Below are 18,308 nucleotides of genomic sequence, written 5' to 3' on the forward strand. Positions count from 1 at the left end.
TTCTCCCCCACAGCTTTTCATAACTCCCCCCGGGGCAATGTGAGTCCAATTGTTCAGGATTATAGAAGCTTCTCCCTCTGGCATAGAGAGGTAGATTTCCGCCAGTGAAGATGATGCGGTGTAACATTCCTGTGGAACCTCCCGGGGAAACCTCATGGAAAAAAAAGACATGACAGTCAGAAGGATGTTTCTTCACTAAATGCCCAGGGAGTGAATCTTCAGTGTGACAAACTTCCCCATACTTGAGAATCTTCTATCTTAACATACAGTTATATTTATGAAGCAACATTGTTTTCTTCTTATGTCATTGGTACAAGTGAAGCATGAACTACAAATGAATTAATCATAAAGAAATAGTTTCCTAAGGTCGTGTGTTTCATCACCCAGGTTGCATTTATGTAAGGTGGGGGCGTGTGACCATGACAATAAGGTTCTTCTATTAGAGAAACATTTCAGCTTAGTCAGTGGTCATGTTGGTGAGTCACTGGCCTTGAGTCTGTTTTTCTATTCTTACCTATAATCCCAGACAGCAGTCTCATCCCTTACTGTATTCTTCATACCCTGTATCCCATCCCATGTTGTATTTAGCCTCTGATTCATCATTAACTTTGGAATAAGCTAGAAATTTTGAAAGTAGACGAAACGTGGGTTCCTTTGCATAACTTCCTGTGGGTGGCAGGTTCCTTGCTCTGTGGAAATGTGTCATTGTTTCCATTCTTGATTAAAAGAAAAAGGGAAAGTGTCAAGCTTTCTCCTCTTGGCCTGAGAATGTGTCATCTTGGGTCACTCTTGCACTACCTCTGGACTGCCTTATGGTGACGGTCTTTGTTTATAATGTGTTCAAATCTTTATACATACACTACTCACAACCTAAAATGCACTATAACCTTTACGGGTAAACTTAATTTAACCTCTAAACTTTTGAATGCACATGTCCAGTTGTTTGGTGTTTCAGTACTTATTAAATAACATGCTGTTCTCTAACAAGGTGAACCACTAGATGTTCTGATTCAATGACAGTTTGTATACAGTCCTCTTCTCTCTCCACCATGTTCACATTTTGACATCATGGGACCAAGACAACACTTTGATCATGTAATCAAGTTATTGAGACATTGAGATTATTGTTGTGCTGTAGCCACCACTGTTGTTAGCTTTTGTTTGAGATAAAGAAATGACCATTGCATCCTTCTACTTAAAAGGCTTTCATGATAGAATATCACTGTAGCATGAACTTTTTATAGGGATATTCTTGTCAAATATCTAACTTTTTGTGAGTAGTGTATATTCAGTGTATGTGCTCTATACTATACACTTGATGCTTATAGGTATATTATAGTGTGGAATTGGGGGGTTGCTGTCTGTTTACAGCAGAAGAGAGGTGTTGTTTAGATAAATACCCGTTTCTGTTGCAGTCTGATTTCTCTCATTATCTTAGACTTGAATGCAGATTAAACCCTTTTGTCATTGCCGTCAAAAGCCCTATGTTAGCCGGTCTTAGTGGGTTGTCTGACCGGTGGAAAATGGGCTCTAGAGGCTGCCTCCGGCTATATCTGCTTTTCCTCCGAGATGCTTTGCTGACAAGGCAGGACTATGGTATGCCGAGGTGCTTCTGCCCCTCGCCCTCTGCTCATATGTTTTGTATTACGCCCTAGGAGGTGCCATGCTCAGCAGCTCGGGAGATGGGAGGGGATAAAGCAGGCCTCTCCGACCCAAATGACGCATGACATGGCGCTGCGCCCCGGGCCCTTATTTATGGCTTCCCATGTCAGCGAAGGCTCGCTCCCCTGGGGAGCCCTACAGCCGTTACCCACTAACGTAGCTCAGCCAGCCTTCAGCGCTCATCACCGGCCGCAGAGAGACACACAATATCCACTTTAGGAAACCCGGTCACCGTACTGTGGCAGGCAGCATGCACACATGACTGAGAAGTATGCAGAAATCAAATATATTTCCTCACAGAGAAGTTTGTTTAGCTGTACAATATTCACAGTTGCTACACTGTTGCACAAGCAGCGAAGCGGCAGATGTGAAGCGCTACTTCAGAGGAATTAACGTCATGTCAGGCTGCAGCTAGGCCACTGCCAGCACACACTGCCTCTTTTATCAACGCCTCTGATGTGGAAGAGGATGTGAAATCTGGAGAGAGAGTGAAGAAGAGATTTGGTGAGAGGATCTGAATACATTTTCTCTGTAGTCACTCAAGAATCCATGTACATATCACACCGCATTAACAAATAGAGGCATACACTGCCAGCACTCATGCACACACAGGTGTTCTCCACGAGCTATCCGGGAATGTTTCGGTGATCCCTGTCCAGGGTTTTGATGTGGGTAGAAGGGAAAGAAAAGAATGTGGAGGAAACGAACGCCAAGGGATGAGAAGCAGCTCGAGAGTAGATGACAGAAGGAGGAAAGGAAGAAGAAAATCTGCAATAGATAAAGTTTAAAAGAATTTAATCAACATCAGAGGAACATGTGACGTGATGGCGCGCTAGTGACAACAGGGTTAACACAGGACAAAAAGACGGCCGGGGTTTTCTCTTCCCTGGTATCTCATATTTCTTTGTGCTTTGGAGAGCGAGCGCGGAAAGAGGGAGCACTGTCAAGGTTTTATGAGGGCTTTTGAAAACAGAACAAGCCCTCTCCAGAACAATATATCCAGCTTCAGAACTTCTCTGACAACAGGGCACTCATTTTTCCATCTTCCCAGGTCCTGCCTGTAAAACACCCTGTTTGAAATCCACTCTTCTCATTGTTTAGTCTACTGGAAATCCCTTAGATCATCCTCATGAGCAGCCGTCCTGCATCCCCTTCATGTTCTGAGTCCCCTCCACCCCCCCACCCCCCCACCCCCACCGCCTCAGAACCAGCCACCCCAACATTAATCGGACTCTTTTCTAGCGTTGTTAAGAGCTGACAGCATGCATGTTATGGCAGAGGAAGAGGATGAATGTCCATTGTACAATTGAGCAAACAAAAAGCAAGCGGTGTGGTTTACGGTCCCGTCCACCCCAGCGTCGTCTCGAGTTCTGAGAAGAAACTGGACGTGGTTGTGAAACGACTCTGTGGTTTGTATAAATCAGTGGTGGAGTGGTGCTTGATGGAAGTGGAGAGGTGCGCCAGCCAAATATTGTTCCTGTAAATGATGCAACGCTCCCTTCTCTAGCCATAAAAAAGATTAACTATATAAAAAAAAACTATTAAATGCCTGTAGGAGCTTATGAAAGGGGGGGAACTGCTGTTTTCGTGTGCATTCATAGTCTGTTGACTCTGGAGGTGGACTAGGTTTGGATGACATCACATAACACCACATCTCTAAGCCTTCCAAACTGCATCACCACCTTTTTGCCATCCATTTAGAGTACCTGCAGTGTTACCAGGCACAATATTAAGGCCTTGCAAAAAAAACCACAAGAAGAATCGGACTGAAGGAGGAGCCCAGCGTTCCCTCTCTCTTGCCTCTCGCTCCCTCCAATGATGTAGACATCCAAACATAAGATTTAGATAATGACGCAGGATCAAAGCAAAGGAGGCTGCCACTGATGCTCTTGGCCTGGACTCCAGATTAGGGAAGGGTTTGATCACACCAGCTGGACTGTACAGAGCCAGAGAAAGTCCTGGGAACCTGGAATCTGCATGGCAAAGAGAGAAATACCACACTGTACTCTTTAGGTTGGGTCGTTTGGGTTAAACCCCGAGCTGGTGTCTGCGCTTTCATCTCGCCTCCAGCAGAGCAGAGGCAGTGCTCTGATCTGATAAAGTCAAGAGAACAGGCAAAGTAGGCTAACGTCTCTCTTTCTTCTACTACTTGGAAGATTCAGGGAAGGAGGGAGAGAAAAAGATGCAAGTATGTGAGATTGACTGATGTGCTGTTGGTTTTCACCTCATTAGGACCTCCCTGATGTCTTTGATGGCTGCTAAGAGCCAGTGGGTGAAGTGATGGAGATTGAAGGCTGCTATCCCTTCTTCTTTCCACTTGTTTTTCCCACCAAACATTTCTTTTCCTCCCTCCTTTTCCAGCTTTGCCTTCTCACCTCTCCTACCCGTTCTCCTCAGCCTCCCATCCCCAAAGCTGTCTTCCCTAGAACAGAGTTGTCCAGCAGTGAGAGCTGACACAGGGGTCTGATTTGTCAGGGTCAATGTGATCCAACGATCCATCAGATCCATCAGGCCGATGCCGTGGACTCCTGGGGGACTGGGCCTTTGTTTGGCTAAGCCGCTGATGGAAGCGAAGCCTCTGTTGGGGAAACCATTAAGAGCGCAGCAGGCCCAGAAAAATGAGCCGCCCTTGTCACTCCACATCAGGAGCTCAGCCACGGTCGCAGATCCTCCTCAGACAGCGTCACGTTTGACCACTGTTTGTCCAAGCCTTTGAACTAGGGACAACTAGATAGCTAGATGAATGAGCCCATGTGTGAAGTGGCTGTGGGGCGCTACAGGTTGGCTCACTATCTAGGATTGATGATGAGTGCTGGATCGTTATCTGAAGTCGGGTTGAGGAAAGATGATAGGTGAAGAGGGAGCGATGAAGGTGAATCGAGTGTTTGTCCCTGAGCAAATTCACATTTGGTGTCCTCTATGAAGTATATGAAGTATCACTACTTTGTGGTTCGAGTTAAGAGTCTAGGCAAGATTTATACTTTACTGTTCTTTATTAATATAAGTGCAGGGTAAAAAAATAGCACAGGGCTGCTCCCATTACAAGGTATCCTTCCAAGAATGTGCATAGTTGTAGATGTTTGCATAGTCAGATGACAATGCATTGCATTTAGTGCTGAAAAACCCAGTTTTAAGTTGGTGAAGCACCCTTTATCATCACCTGAATTGGACTCATCGATTTGAATTTTTAAGGTCCAACCAAGTGAGTTTATACTAATAGTAGTAGGTAAAAAAAAATCTAATTACCAGCCAATATTTTTTCATACTGTACATACATGAACACGCATTTTTTACAGTGATCCCTTACATATGGTTCGAACACATTGTCACATTTTACTTTATAATGAACTTTTATCATTTATGTACTATTATTCAAAATAACATCAATGCCGCACGACTGTGAACTCCTGGAAAATGTAAATAAAATGAAATGATATTATTATATATAACAATACGAATAAAGAAAGTTGAAATTGCATACGCTGCTACTGATTTGTCTGAGACAGGCTCAAATCAGGTGAATAAATAAGTGAGGCTCTAGTTCCTTATGTTGTTGTATATCAGTGTATCAATCAGTGACTTTCTGAGAACGTGTGCTATTATTGCACTATTTAAATAGCTTTACAAGAGCAACGTTTGTTTTAAGAAGTGATCGTGAAGAACAAACTAGGTTTCCTCATCACCTGGCTTTTAAACTCTTAGTGGCCATTTAAGCCGTTTCTCTGTTTAAAAGTTGAGTTTCCTTCCTTTCTGCTCCTCTCCCATTTTTAATGACTGGCAGCATCCTCTCTGCACATTGTCGAACCCACCTCTTACTCTCTCTTTGTTCCATGACAGAGATGGAACACCTCCACCTTGCGTGTCACGGCCTCAGACTAAACATACTCTTCTGGTGTTGATGCATCAGTGTAGCGGCCGTCTCTAACGATGACCGACTTATCTCATTAGAAAAATAATGATTTCACTGCCTGCCATTCCCACAGATAGGCCCAGTATTTGTCTAAGGCCCTGCGTCCTGCGCTGAGCTGCTGGGCCGAGGGATTGGCTGCTCGGGCCCTTATGCCTGCCTGTCGTATATCAGCAGCACTGCCACCGTCAAGCCCCTGATTTATGGCTGTTTATCTCCAGTCGCCCCCTCCTCTCTCCCTCTGTCCTCCAACAGATGGGCTCTGGGTATTTACTCAGGGAGAGAAAAGTCCCAAACCGATAGAATAAATACAACAAACAAGAGGCAATCATGAGGAACTTGGTTGTGATTACAATTTATTGTTCGCCAGAGAAAACAGCAGATTGACCCGTCCTTGTTGTTTATCAGGTGTGACGCCGATCATGTGTCTTACATTAATCTGGCTGCGTTTGGTTTCCTTCTTATCTTAATTACTTTTTCCGCTTCAGTATGTGCGGACAGTTCTGGTCATTGTAAAGTGACATGACGGTATTGCATATGCACATTAAAAAACAAAAAAAGTACCCAACTGTTACATGAAGAATGCCCTTGATATGATTTATGTTTATTAACAGTGCAATTGTGAAAACATTCCTTCAGCTGTCACCTTAAATCTCTGCAAGTATAAGCCCTAAATCTCACTGGCTGTCAGATCTTCACAGAGAAAAAAACACATTGCACCATAAATTGTCTGTAACAGACTTAGAGGGGCTTCGCTTGATTTCTGATTCTCTGGAGAAAGGCTTTAAGTAATAACTCCACAGTATCAATTTTTCAAACCAGTCCTAGTATTATTGTTGCAGTTTTTTTTAGTACCTGTAAGCAGCACAGTTTTTTTTTTCCTTCCTCAATTTGATGGATATAAACCAGATTTTGACCCTTGCACCTGTCAGTCATGAATTATGATTCCTGGTTTATGTTTCTTATAATTTGAGGTTAAAACTCTTTGAAAATGATTTTGGACACAAGCGCACACACACTAGTTTGTAACATCCTACTCTGTACGTTGCATTCCATCGCAGACTGATACGCCAAGCTGCGTGATTTATTTATTTTTCTCAGCATTAAAGCGTGATAAATGTTTCCTCTCGGAGAGCATCAGCCTTAAATACAGAAGTGGAGTGGATTCACATGGAGACGTCTCCTGTCTGCGCGTCTGAGAGTATCAGAAAAATGTGTCCCAGCTCACGGAGCTGATATAACTAATAAGAATAAAGTAGAGGGAGATGTTGGTGGGCTCTATGATGAGCTTAACTCAGCAGTCGTCACATCTCACTCATCTACTGAGCACAACCAATTATTCCTTATCTTGACTCTGATTAACCAGTGATGGAGTGTAACGGATCCAGGCTAATTGTGACCACTGTAGCTCCAGATGTGTGTGTGGAATAATAAAGTGGAGCTGTTGGGGGTTTTTCTTTTTCTGCTTTTTTTCTTACAGATATGTTCATTTATGAAGTATTGTTATCTATTGGACAGTGTGTTTAAGAAATTCTCTTAGAGGATTCAACATCTTCATCAGTCTTGTTGCTCCAGTTTCTAAATGTGAACAACCAAAAAAAGCTGCTATGAAATCTGACCCAATTCTAAATATGATCTGCTGCATTTATGAGTTCATTATATTTCCAGAAATGCGTGAAATTAATCATTAAGACAAGCCACTCTCATGTCCTCACATTACAGTATATAAAAAACCAATTACTGGATATTCATCATTTTGAAAAAACACATTTTTCATGGTAGAATAATATGCTGCAGCATTCAAAACTGTTGGGCCTGTTTGGTTTTAGGACATAATTTCTTTATATGACATATGGAATGTTTCCATTAGGAATATTGTTCTGCCATTTTTTTAATGGTTACACCCACGTTAACAAATCAGTTTGATAGTGCATTTAATAGGTAATTAAATCTTGTTAGACAGCATGATAACACATTAACAGGTTGGGATCTTCTTCCTGCTCAGATACTCCCTCCCTCAGGCTGATGCTGTGTGTGTGTGTGTGTGTCGCTTTAGATGCACACTGGCAGGACCTACAGCATTTGAACAGCGGTCTCTCATGATGTTTGGTGTGAGAGGAAGAGGTCTGCACCGGTGTCAGCTCTGGTGGGAGATCTATTCCCCAGCCCCCCCCCCCCCCCCCTCCCTCCTCTCTCTCTCTGCTCCAAGTCGGCCCACACTGAGAGACAGAAAAAGAAATGAAGGAAGAGAGGGTAAACACATCTGGAGCCAATTGTTAGGACGGAGGAAGGATCCTTGTCAGGAATCGGACCTACAACCTGGTTGAGATCGGACCGAACGGCTCATCTCGGCCTAAACCTCTTGTTTCTAGAAGTAATTTCTAGTTATGACATAAATGTCTTGCCACTCGGCTATTGATCTTCCCGTCCCACCACACATGAGCCTTTGTGTCGGCTGGCTCCCACACTTGTTGCATTTATTATGACAGTTAGACCGGACCCTCCTCACATCACCCGTGGCCCCTGTAGCTGGCACACACAGGCGGGCGATGAGCAGGAAGGAAATGACATGACGGCATTTTTGACCCCCAGCTTGGCAAAGGAACCAGTGTAATATCTCGGAATTCATGGAAACATATATAGGATAAAGGATATATAGGTGTTTCTTTTCCTTTTTTTCTCCAATGACTTTAAACTGCTTCAGATGGGTGGTGGCGATCATGAGTTCGATGCAGTGAAGTCAATTTTAAAGTGTGACGCTGAGAAGTGCGCAATGGCAGCTTAAAATCTCACACATAAAGTTTTTCACAACTTTTCAGATTTAATCGAAATGCTTGTGGCGCTTCCAGCCCGCCGACCCGCCGCTATTCGTTTAGCTGTGGTCGCACCGAATACAGATGTCACTGAGATTGACTTAGGAAAATGCAGAGCAGCCAAAACATAAAGTGGAAATGTTAACCCAATAACGCTAGATAAACAGTCAGAGGAGAGGAGCCAAAGACAACAGAGAGCGAAGGGAAAGTGTCCTGCTGGCATCAGGTTTCCCAGAGTAAGTGTTATTTGAAAAGCAGCTGAAGGGTGACACTCACTCTCCTCCCACCCAGTCTCCCTTCTCTCTCCCTCTCTCTCCTCCACCCCCTCCCTCCTCCTCCTCCTCTCACTCAACCATCTGTTGTTCTCTCTCTTCTCAGGCTGCTCTAAGTGCCTTGAAACAGCTGTCGGAGCAGGGACTGGACCCGGTGGATGGCCCCATCAAGGTACGGTAGGACACGGATCAGGCCAAAACTGGCAGCCCATCAGGTTGAATATGAGGATCCAGATGTGTGTGAGTGTGTGTGTGTGTGTGTGTGTGTGTGTGTGTGTGTGTGCCAATCTGGCTTATTGCAAATCTGAATGCTCCAGGCTGGCCCATCATCAGCTCCATCCCCACCCACACACACGTCCCAACATTTCCGCTCGACATTTTTCTTCCATAGGAAAGCAACAGTAGGCGTATACATTTACATGCACCACCACACCACACTCCCATCGCTGCTGCGTACTTTGCATGATTACTATCACCACCAGGGCTCAGTCATGGCAGAAGGAGAGGTGCTTTCTGCACCTACTCTTCCCCTCCCTTTTCCCCTTCGTTCGCCGCGTCCTCCTTAAACGAGGAAGGGGAGGAAAGGAAGGAAGGGACGTAAGCAGAGAATCCAGTAGGAAAGTGGGAACACCGTGGGTTTTGTTTTGGAGGAAATCACTGTCAAGCATTCGTGGAGTATTTTCATAGTAGGTGTGCCCTGGGAAAAAAAAAAAAAAAAGACGATGAGGCAGCCCTGTGTCTCCCTAAGAGCAGAAGAGGAAAGAAACAAAGAGAGGAAAGACAACAGAAGAGTTCTAACAGCTTCATGTATGTTGCCACCAGAGGGGCAGCAGTTACACTCTCACCTGAGCTGTTAATCACTCATCTCTCACTTCCTCTTCATCTTTAAAACTCATTAATCCGCTCAGACTTTGCTGTTAACACATCATTGTCATCCAGCCACAGATAATCACAGTGATCAGTGTGAAAACACTTTTTTTTCTCCTTGTAACTCAGCAGCAGCCACACACACATGAATGTTTCCACAGATGATCAGTTAGTGTGAAGCAGAGCGAGGTCAAGGACTTGTTGAGTGTCTGGAGTCGCATCACTTTCGTTTCCGCTGGAAGTTTTCATTTACAAGAATCTTGTTTGAGAGAACTGGCACTGATTACTCGCAAACAATCTGCCCCTAACACAGTTTCATTTGTCGTTTCAGACCAGTGAACCATGTGGGAGGGAGGACGGACATTAAACAGACTAACTCAGGCACCACCACTCAGGTCTGCAAGGATTCAAAGGCTGTCGTCTAGGAGCTGACAACCCCGAACCCCCTTTTTCCTTCGACATACACAAACCCAGCCCACCCTCCTTTCACCCCAGTCTCCCATTACCTACGGCAACGACCTACACAGTGTCCCACACTGCCCACGATTCCCGTCCCCACCCCGACCCCCACCCCCACCCATCCACCCACCTTGCCCACCTTACCCCTCCACCCCACCACCCCAACCCCCACGATTGCCACTGTATCCTGCAAAACCTGTCAACATGCAATAGGGTGGATGTGCACCGAGAAATGACCGACTAAAACACCATTACCCGAGTCTATGTGAAGACAACGCTATCTTAACACGTTTATTGATGATTTCAGTCAAAATTTAGAGACAGAAAATAAATAAATGAAATACAAACTAATGAGATAAATGCATGGTACTGTATGAAATCAAGGGAAATCCAAAGTGATAGACAATTTTCCCTTTGGATCAATGTCTGTTGGTATGGTTAAAAACAAATATGTACATCATGCCATTGAAATACAAAAGAAACATTTTAGGCGAGAAACCAACTTGCGTACAGTAGCTTATTTTTTCGGGAGTATTATGTTTCCGTTTATTTTATTTTATTTTTTCTTTTGTTATTTTATTAATCTAACAATGCTTGAGTACTGTATTTAAAATTAACCAATGCCAGTGCTGTGAAAGTTGTAGTTGTTGTCTTCATATATAGTCACCCAGCTTACCTTGTATGCTGACATAAAAAAAAAGAGTTCATCTATCTATATGGATGTGTATGACTTGCAAGAGTATCATATTCCGAAAAATAACAAAGAAGTTTTTTTTCATGTGGACAAAAAGGACAAAACTGGTGTTAGCAGTAATCAGTAGAAGTGCTGACCGCCCGGGAGCGAAGGTTGGACCGACCTTTAAGTTCCTGAAGGGTCTACCTATCCCTTTTTAACATGACCCCCCCACACTGGCATAGCATCACTGGAGCATCACCTGACCAACAGTGGAGACAAAGGGGCCACCACAGTTGTACTTTTTAACTACAAAAAACGAGGCCAGTTGCGTCGACAGTGGCTGGTTTTTCACGCACATTCTCTAATGCCAGTAAAGCTTTTAACATAGAGTCCAAACTCCAGAGAGTTTTGTATACGGACCGCATGTCCTCCAGTGAATGAAAAGTCCTCTCCATTCCAGTGATTTTGTGTCAGTGGATCATCCCCCCCCCCCTACTCTCTCTTTCTCTCCCCCCCACCCACAGTTTTGTCGATCACATCTACACCCATTGTGTGTGTTGTATTGACCTGCCAAGGCATCAACTGGGTGCTTTTAATGCCTGCATTCTGGAGGGCATCTTTTGAGCGGAGAGAGCCTGCGTCTGATCTGCAGGCTCCCTCCCCTAAAGGCCACTTTGAATCACTTTGTTCACTGACACTGAGGATGTGTCTTCTTCTTCGCTGTGAGTGCAATGTGTATTAAAGCTGTTTCTGTTACTGAAATGCAGTAAAAACACCTCAGTTCATGTGGAAAAAAAAAAAGCTTTGTCTCTTTCTTTCTCTTTCAAGTTGATGTAAACACACCTCACACTGAATAATTAACACTGTTCTATCTTGAATCTTTTTCACATATCTTTAAGACATACGCTGCAATGTAAAGAAGGGTTTAAGTGAAAATGAGAAACACTGTGATGCTGTTGGAGAGCAAACAATGATGGCATAAACACAATACCATCAGTATGGTACAAAATAATCCTGGCTGAGGGTCCATTTACTCACTTTTTCCAATACTTCCCACCACATGGAAACAGTCTGCATCCATTTTCTCGACTGTCATCATCACACGAATTCAGTATCATGATTTCTGCACTTGAGAACAATAGTAGAACTATGATATGCAAGAACCAAAAGATAGTTCTCAAATAAATCTTAATTACAGAAATCACATGGTCCTCTGATTATATTATGTGCCTTCATCTGTCTCTTTAAATCATATCCCACTGCCTATAATGGCTAATATTTACTGGGCAAATTGCAAAACAGAGTGGGCTGTTGTGCTGTACAATGTGCCGGTTCAACATCTTCAGTTTAATATGTAGCTCTGCAGCTCAAAAATTCCAACTCACTCTGTCATGCTGTTCTCTATTTGTACTTGTGTTTGAAGATCAAACCTCATGAATGAAAGCTACAACCTTTCTAATGACTTTCTGTTAATTGATACTGGAGACAAACCTCATGCTGTGACGGCTGTCGTCACATAGTCAAAGAAAAAACAAAAGGCCTCTTGTGTTTTCCAAATAGAAATAATTAATCTCAAACTTCCACCAGGACTGATAGCGCTGGGATCGAGTCTGCGGCTCCTTATCTCTTGACATTCCTCCATTGCATCGCTGCATCATCTCCTAACTCCGCCACCTGTGCCGTCCGTCCGGCACGTCGACCACGTCTGCATCCAGAGCCCCACTCTGCTCCATCCCCATTAGCGAGATGAATGAGCAAACGGCACGGTTGGCCGTCTTAATACCGCGTCACTGACTAATGGACTCAGCTGGCAGCTACATCTGCCTGCCGCTGAGGAGCGCCAAGGCTGTTCACACACATAAGCAGCAGCATCTCTCTTCCAGAGGCTTGTGCAGGTAGTGGCAGACCGGCTTGAGGCCGTGTTCGACCCAAGATGAATTGCTCTGCTCTGACCAGCCAATATTGGAAGTGATCCTTGCTGCCCAAAATAGAACAAAATCAATGGGGCTGTGGAGCTTGTCCGTGCCATGCAAAAGCAAATGCCAGAGTCATTGATTTTTCCATCTGAATTATGTCCCATCAACCCCCTTGAAGTCCTCTAAATTAGAGCTGTATTAACAGGAGGATGAAAGAGTGAGAGGAATCCTATAGATGTTGATCAATGTCCAAGCGAAGATTCAAGCCAAAATCCTAATAGTTTTAATTCTTGGATGAATAAAAAGGATTTTAGTGAAAGGACCTGTAAAGTAGGGCCTTCTGGAGTCCTAACAGTAGCTGGAAGTGGCTGCACTTGGTGCTGATTGCTTCTGTGCACAGAGGGATCGAAGCTGTCAGTACAACTCTCCCTCATATTAGAACTAATCTGCCGCTGAGCAACTTTATCCAGCCCCGATTAGTCACGGCAGAGGAGTGCGGCGTGCTGAGGGCTGAAGCTCTGACATCTCCGCTGCTTCCCCTGTAATGCACCGTGGTGGAGGTTGGAGAGGAGCTCACAAGCGAGCGATCGCAGCATCTGGAGGGAAGGGAGTACTCCGTCACTGGAGTGATCAGTTTGCTCTGTGGAAAGATTTAAAAAGGTGTAAACGTCTCAGATCAGTGAGTCATCTCACTTCCAACACCGAGGAGATGAAGAATAATTTTGTTCCTGCCATCGATAAACCATATAAAACCATCATGCTGTCAACTAAGGGGCATTTTAAATGGTAGATGTGCTGTATTGGCTGTGGTCTGTGCTGTTTGGGCACATTTTCACATCACATCTAGAACTGATCTCCTGCCAGTGGAGAGAAGGCAGTGATGAGGAAAGGTCCCAGACATGAGGATTACATCTTTTAAGACTTGACTGTTTATCTGACCCAGATTTAGAGAGACAAAGTTCAAACCTCAAGGCCTGGGCTCATAGTGGGGCTGCTTAAGTCCATTTTTGAGCCGAATCGTTCACTTCATGGTACAAGCACCAAATTTGGTACAAATGATGTCCAGGACATACCTTTTAATAAAAGTACGTTGCCCAGCTGAAAATCCAAGAGGGCCGCCAGTTTTCAAGATGGCCGCCTCGTCAAACGCCAAAAAAAGGTTTTCGAGGTAGAACTTGAATTAACAGAAGAATGTTAATGATCCAAGCATCAAAATGAATGTATTATGACTGGAATAACTCGATGGTGTCAATTGAATTCCAATATGGCCACCAATTTTCAAGATAATGGCTATTAAATGACTAAAAAGTAGCGTTTTCGCGTTTTTTCTTCAGTTTTCTGCAATGATCTTAAGTGAAAATCTGCAGAATTCTGAGGGATGTGTTTTTTGTGTGAATCATTTGTGAAAATGTGTCCAAACTTTTGACTGTCACTCACCACACACACACACACACACACACACACACACACACGCACACACACACACATACAGCAACACAAGCGTTCTTTACTGAAATAAAAGTACTAATTTAGCAATATAAATGATAATTCATTAAAATTCTGTGGTCAACATTTATTGGTTAGTAATTTTTTATAAGAGTGATGTCAAAGCACAACCAGGGCACACTGGTGACATCACTGCTGTGAGACTCAGCATGGGGTTCAGTGTCAGCTTGTAGTGTACTAACTGTAGTTGTAGTTTACTAACTGTTGTAGTGGTGTACTCACTGTAGTTGTAGTATACTTTAGTGTCCCAAATGCTATCTAATAAGCCCCTGTATAGACTCAACTAGAAGTTTAGTTAGTTGTAGTATTGTAGTTAGATAGCCGCACCTGAATTGACAGGATGTGCCAGCGCGGGATAGCCGAGCCAAGGGTAACGGGGCTTTAGTTACCTGGATGGTGTACAGATCGCACGGGATTTATGGCACTGGATGAACGATCGGGCTAGGTGTAGGGCACCAGATAGTTGAACCTAGTTGCATCCCATATTCCAATGTGCTATGATATTTTGTATGTTTGGGTGGTAAAAGGATAATCCCTCGACCTTCAACTGTATAAGATGTCTGCCGATAATCCATTGAGTTGTGCTACTAAAACTGACTGGAGCAAGTGTTGCCTCTGTCAGACAGATACAAAAGCTATGCTTTGACACCTTTTCTGTGTTTTTATACCGTTATCTAAAAATTAAAAAAAAAAAAAAAAAAAAAAAAAATAGCCTATACAAAAAAAAAAAAAAAAAAATGGGGGAGACAAAGACAGCCTCTACGTGGCCTCCCCTACAAGTAGCTTACAGGTCCAAAAGCTTTAAGTGAAACTAATGTCTTTGGGCTCTACTTTCGTGAACTAGGTGCAGGCGGAGCGGATCAGGCCTGCGCCTCGCCTTCGCTTCGCCAACGGGGAGTGGTCAGGAGCAGATTGCGATTTTCCTTCGAAACGCAGCGGAGCGCATCCCGCCTACTTCCCTCCCACCGGCGCAAATAGCATAGAGGGAGGAGAGAAGGCGTGGAGTGGGTTTGACACAGCCGAGTCAGATCTTCACCAATCAAATGAGCTCCTCTCCTCGCCTTTAAATCCGCCGCGCGCGCAAGGCGGACGTTTGATTTCACCGTGGAAGAGAAGATTTGAATCAGCACCTACAGATTACAGCATACACATTCAGCACATCTATATCGATTGTCCCGTCACACTGATGACAGATCAAAGGCTGCACAGATGAAAGATGAGGATGGATTACTGCTGTGTTGACACTACACGATTATCTGCTATATTTATGTATTTACTTATTGATTTATTGAGCCGCATCGTCACGCGACCATAACAAATAAAACTGAAAACAAATAAACTATCATCTCTCACAGCAAACCACAATCAGCCTGGCATCATAGTGAGCAGATATTAACATCTCCCCTCTCAGGTAAATTCTAAAGAAAAAAGAAAAAGAGAGACGCTCCGTGATGCTTCCGTTACGCACAGCTGTTTGTTTATATTGTGATCTGTGCACACGTGTTTAAATATAGGTTACTAAATATGAGTGTCTTTATTAATGGAAAAGGGGTGTGTGTGTTTTGTTTTTTGTTTTTTTTTACTGGGCAACAGCTCTCAATCTGTCAGAGCAAGTGAGACGGGAGGAAACTGATGTTCTGGTCCGGTCCAAGCTGGCAGTGTCCGGTCGCGCGAACAGACCTCACGGGCTGATGATGCAAAAGTAGTCTGGGAGGGAGGAGGTTATGATGTTATCCAGGTCTATCTATCTATCTATCTAACCTATATTTAAACACGTGTGCACAGATCACGACATAAACAAACAGCTGTGCGTAACGGAGGCATTTCAGTTTTATTTGTTATGGTCGCGTGACGATGCGGCGCTGGCCCCTAATAAATCAATAAGTAAATAAATAAATAAATAGCTGATAATCTGCAACGGCACAGTGTGTAGTGTCAACACCTGCTCTTGGGACATCCACGGCTGTCTCAGTCCCTCCCTGGTTTCATCTGTGTTAATTCAGTCAGGCTGAGTTTCCATTACGCAAGCCTTTGATCTGCCATCAGTGTGACGGGACAATCTATATAGATATAGGTGTATGTGCTGATTCAGATACAATAAATAGGGGTTATTGTGATGATTATTATTATTATTATTATTATTATTGTTAATTGCATTTAAATGTGCCTGGAAGTGTGGAAATCTGCCTGTGGGGTCTTGGTGACGTGTCTGCACTGCGCGCTGGGCAGTCAAATTGCCACTGCGCTGGCTGCGCTTCGCCTTGCGCTGAGAGTAGACCAGGTTGGAGCTGGCGAGCTTTCGGCGCACTCTCCGCGCGGTCTATCGGCAACAAATTGTCACTGCGCCACGGCGAATCTGTCGACACCTCCCCCTGCTGCGCGACCACTCCCATCTCAGCGCACAGCAGTCTGCCAATTTACCGAATCCGCTGCGCACCTTGTTGCACTGGACGATAATACCACTTCGCCAGCTGCGTCAGGGCTCGCTTCGCTGCGCCACCCTGAGTTGCGCCAAGAAATTAGGGCCCCTAGTTTGTGAGTGTTTTTTTCATTTAATTCGCATTGTATCATCATAATATTCAATAATTTTGATTTTCTAAATGCAGAGTTGTATTTCTCATGTGCAAAAACACATATTTCAATGTATAAACCATCAGAATAGGACTATTCAATCAAAATATAGTTCAAACGCTGTTTCAAACCACTTCGAATGGCGGCCATCTTGAAAAATGGTGGCCACTTTGTTTGTTCAAGTGGGCAACGTACTTTTATGAGATAGTAGGTCCAAAAGCACTTGTGTACCAAATTTGGCGCTTGTACCACAAAGTGAACGATTTTTCATTAATGTGCTCCACTATCATGATCTTGTTATTAAATTGTTACATGTCTGCAGGGGGAAACCCCAAACACCCAAAACATTGTGTTGTTTTTTTCACATTTCCTTTATTAATTACTGTGTGAGGTGGAAACTTAAAATCTCCTGCGAACATACACAGAGCATTATATTAGTCATCTTGTTTCCAGTTGTTAAACTTTTGAAATGAGGAAATTGGCATATTCATAGATTGTGGACTATTTAATGAGGGTGAAGAGGTCCGTGAACTTTAAACACTTTAATTTTGTGGAAAAAACACCACATTTAAAACAAAAAATGTTATTGCAATTACACAAAAAAAAAATGTTTTAAATAGATATTTTAATATAAAAATGATTTCATGCCCCTCTGTGAGATGAGAAAATGAAATGTATCAAATTAGCATTTTAATTAAAGCTTTAAAGTTATTTTCACATACAATACACAGCAATAACACACACAACCTTAGGTTTGCCATATCCTCAAACGCTTCTGACAAATAGCAAAGACATGACCTCAAAGGCAACATTCCTGCGTAAAGCACAAACAAGTACAAACAACTCAGCAGTTTGACCATGTGAGTCCAAATCTAGCTCATGACATCTTAATGTGATTCGCTGCTGACACCAATTACAAAATCTAGCTCTTTTTTCTCTCTCTCTCTCTCTCTCTCTCTCTCCCCTTGCTTTGGGAATTTAAACTCAGACTCAGGGAAATAAGCAGCTCCAGTAGAGTAATTCATTGTAGTACCTCCCAGATACAGGAGACAGTTTTACAGTTTTACATGGAGACAGTTTTAATGCAAGTAAATTGGTGGTTTATTATGTTAATTATTCTCACTCAGTATGAAGCTGAATAAAAACAGTAGTGCTTCTGACGCAAACCCGACCTCCTACCCACAACATGACATTTTTCATATCTTCTTTCTTTTTGAGTGGTTTACAGCCTGACACTCGGTGACACTGCACAGATCACATGTCTGCTGGCGTGTACATACAGTGTGATATTTACTTACAAAGGCAAATGGCTCTTGCCCTCTTTAGCCAACACCCATATCTAAAGGCTGCCTGACTCATGTGTGGTACACTATGGGAGGACAGTGATACCGATACTAGTCACAAGAGTAGTCGTAAGGGAAGAAAAGGGCTGGGTGGGTGTCATCTGAACAATGAGAGCTGTGTCAAAGAAGTTCATCAGTGTTGCAGAAGATCCTCTTTCCTGTCACTCACTCTGGTGATTCACACAATTAAAAACAAAAGTAAATACAGAGGAGTTTCTGCCGAGTAACTGTTTCATTTTAGCTTGAAATTTAGAAACTGATGACTAAAGATTCTCCAGTTATAGTCTGGGTAATAAAGACAGATCGAGACACACAG

The 18,308-nt window shown here is 43.4% G+C and overlaps 1 protein-coding gene across 1 annotated transcript in view; it reads left to right on the plus strand.

The window, feature by feature from the left end:
• The window catches only part of stau2 (staufen double-stranded RNA binding protein 2), an 86,105-nt gene extending 74,648 nt beyond the window's left edge, over positions 1–11,457 (plus strand). Inside the window, exons 14-15 of the mRNA XM_085763504.1 lie at positions 8,761–8,826; positions 9,853–11,457. Of these exons, the coding sequence (XP_085619630.1) occupies positions 8,761–8,826; positions 9,853–9,888 (102 nt within the window). The 3' untranslated portion in view covers positions 9,889–11,457. The remainder of the gene's footprint in view (positions 1–8,760; positions 8,827–9,852) is intronic.
• The last annotated feature ends 6,851 nt before the right edge of the window (positions 11,458–18,308 follow it).

This window comes from Trachurus japonicus, chromosome 20 (genome assembly GCF_045865225.1).
Source record: "Trachurus japonicus isolate A0001 chromosome 20, Traja_1.0".
Classification (NCBI taxonomy): domain Eukaryota; kingdom Metazoa; phylum Chordata; class Actinopteri; order Carangiformes; family Carangidae; genus Trachurus; species Trachurus japonicus.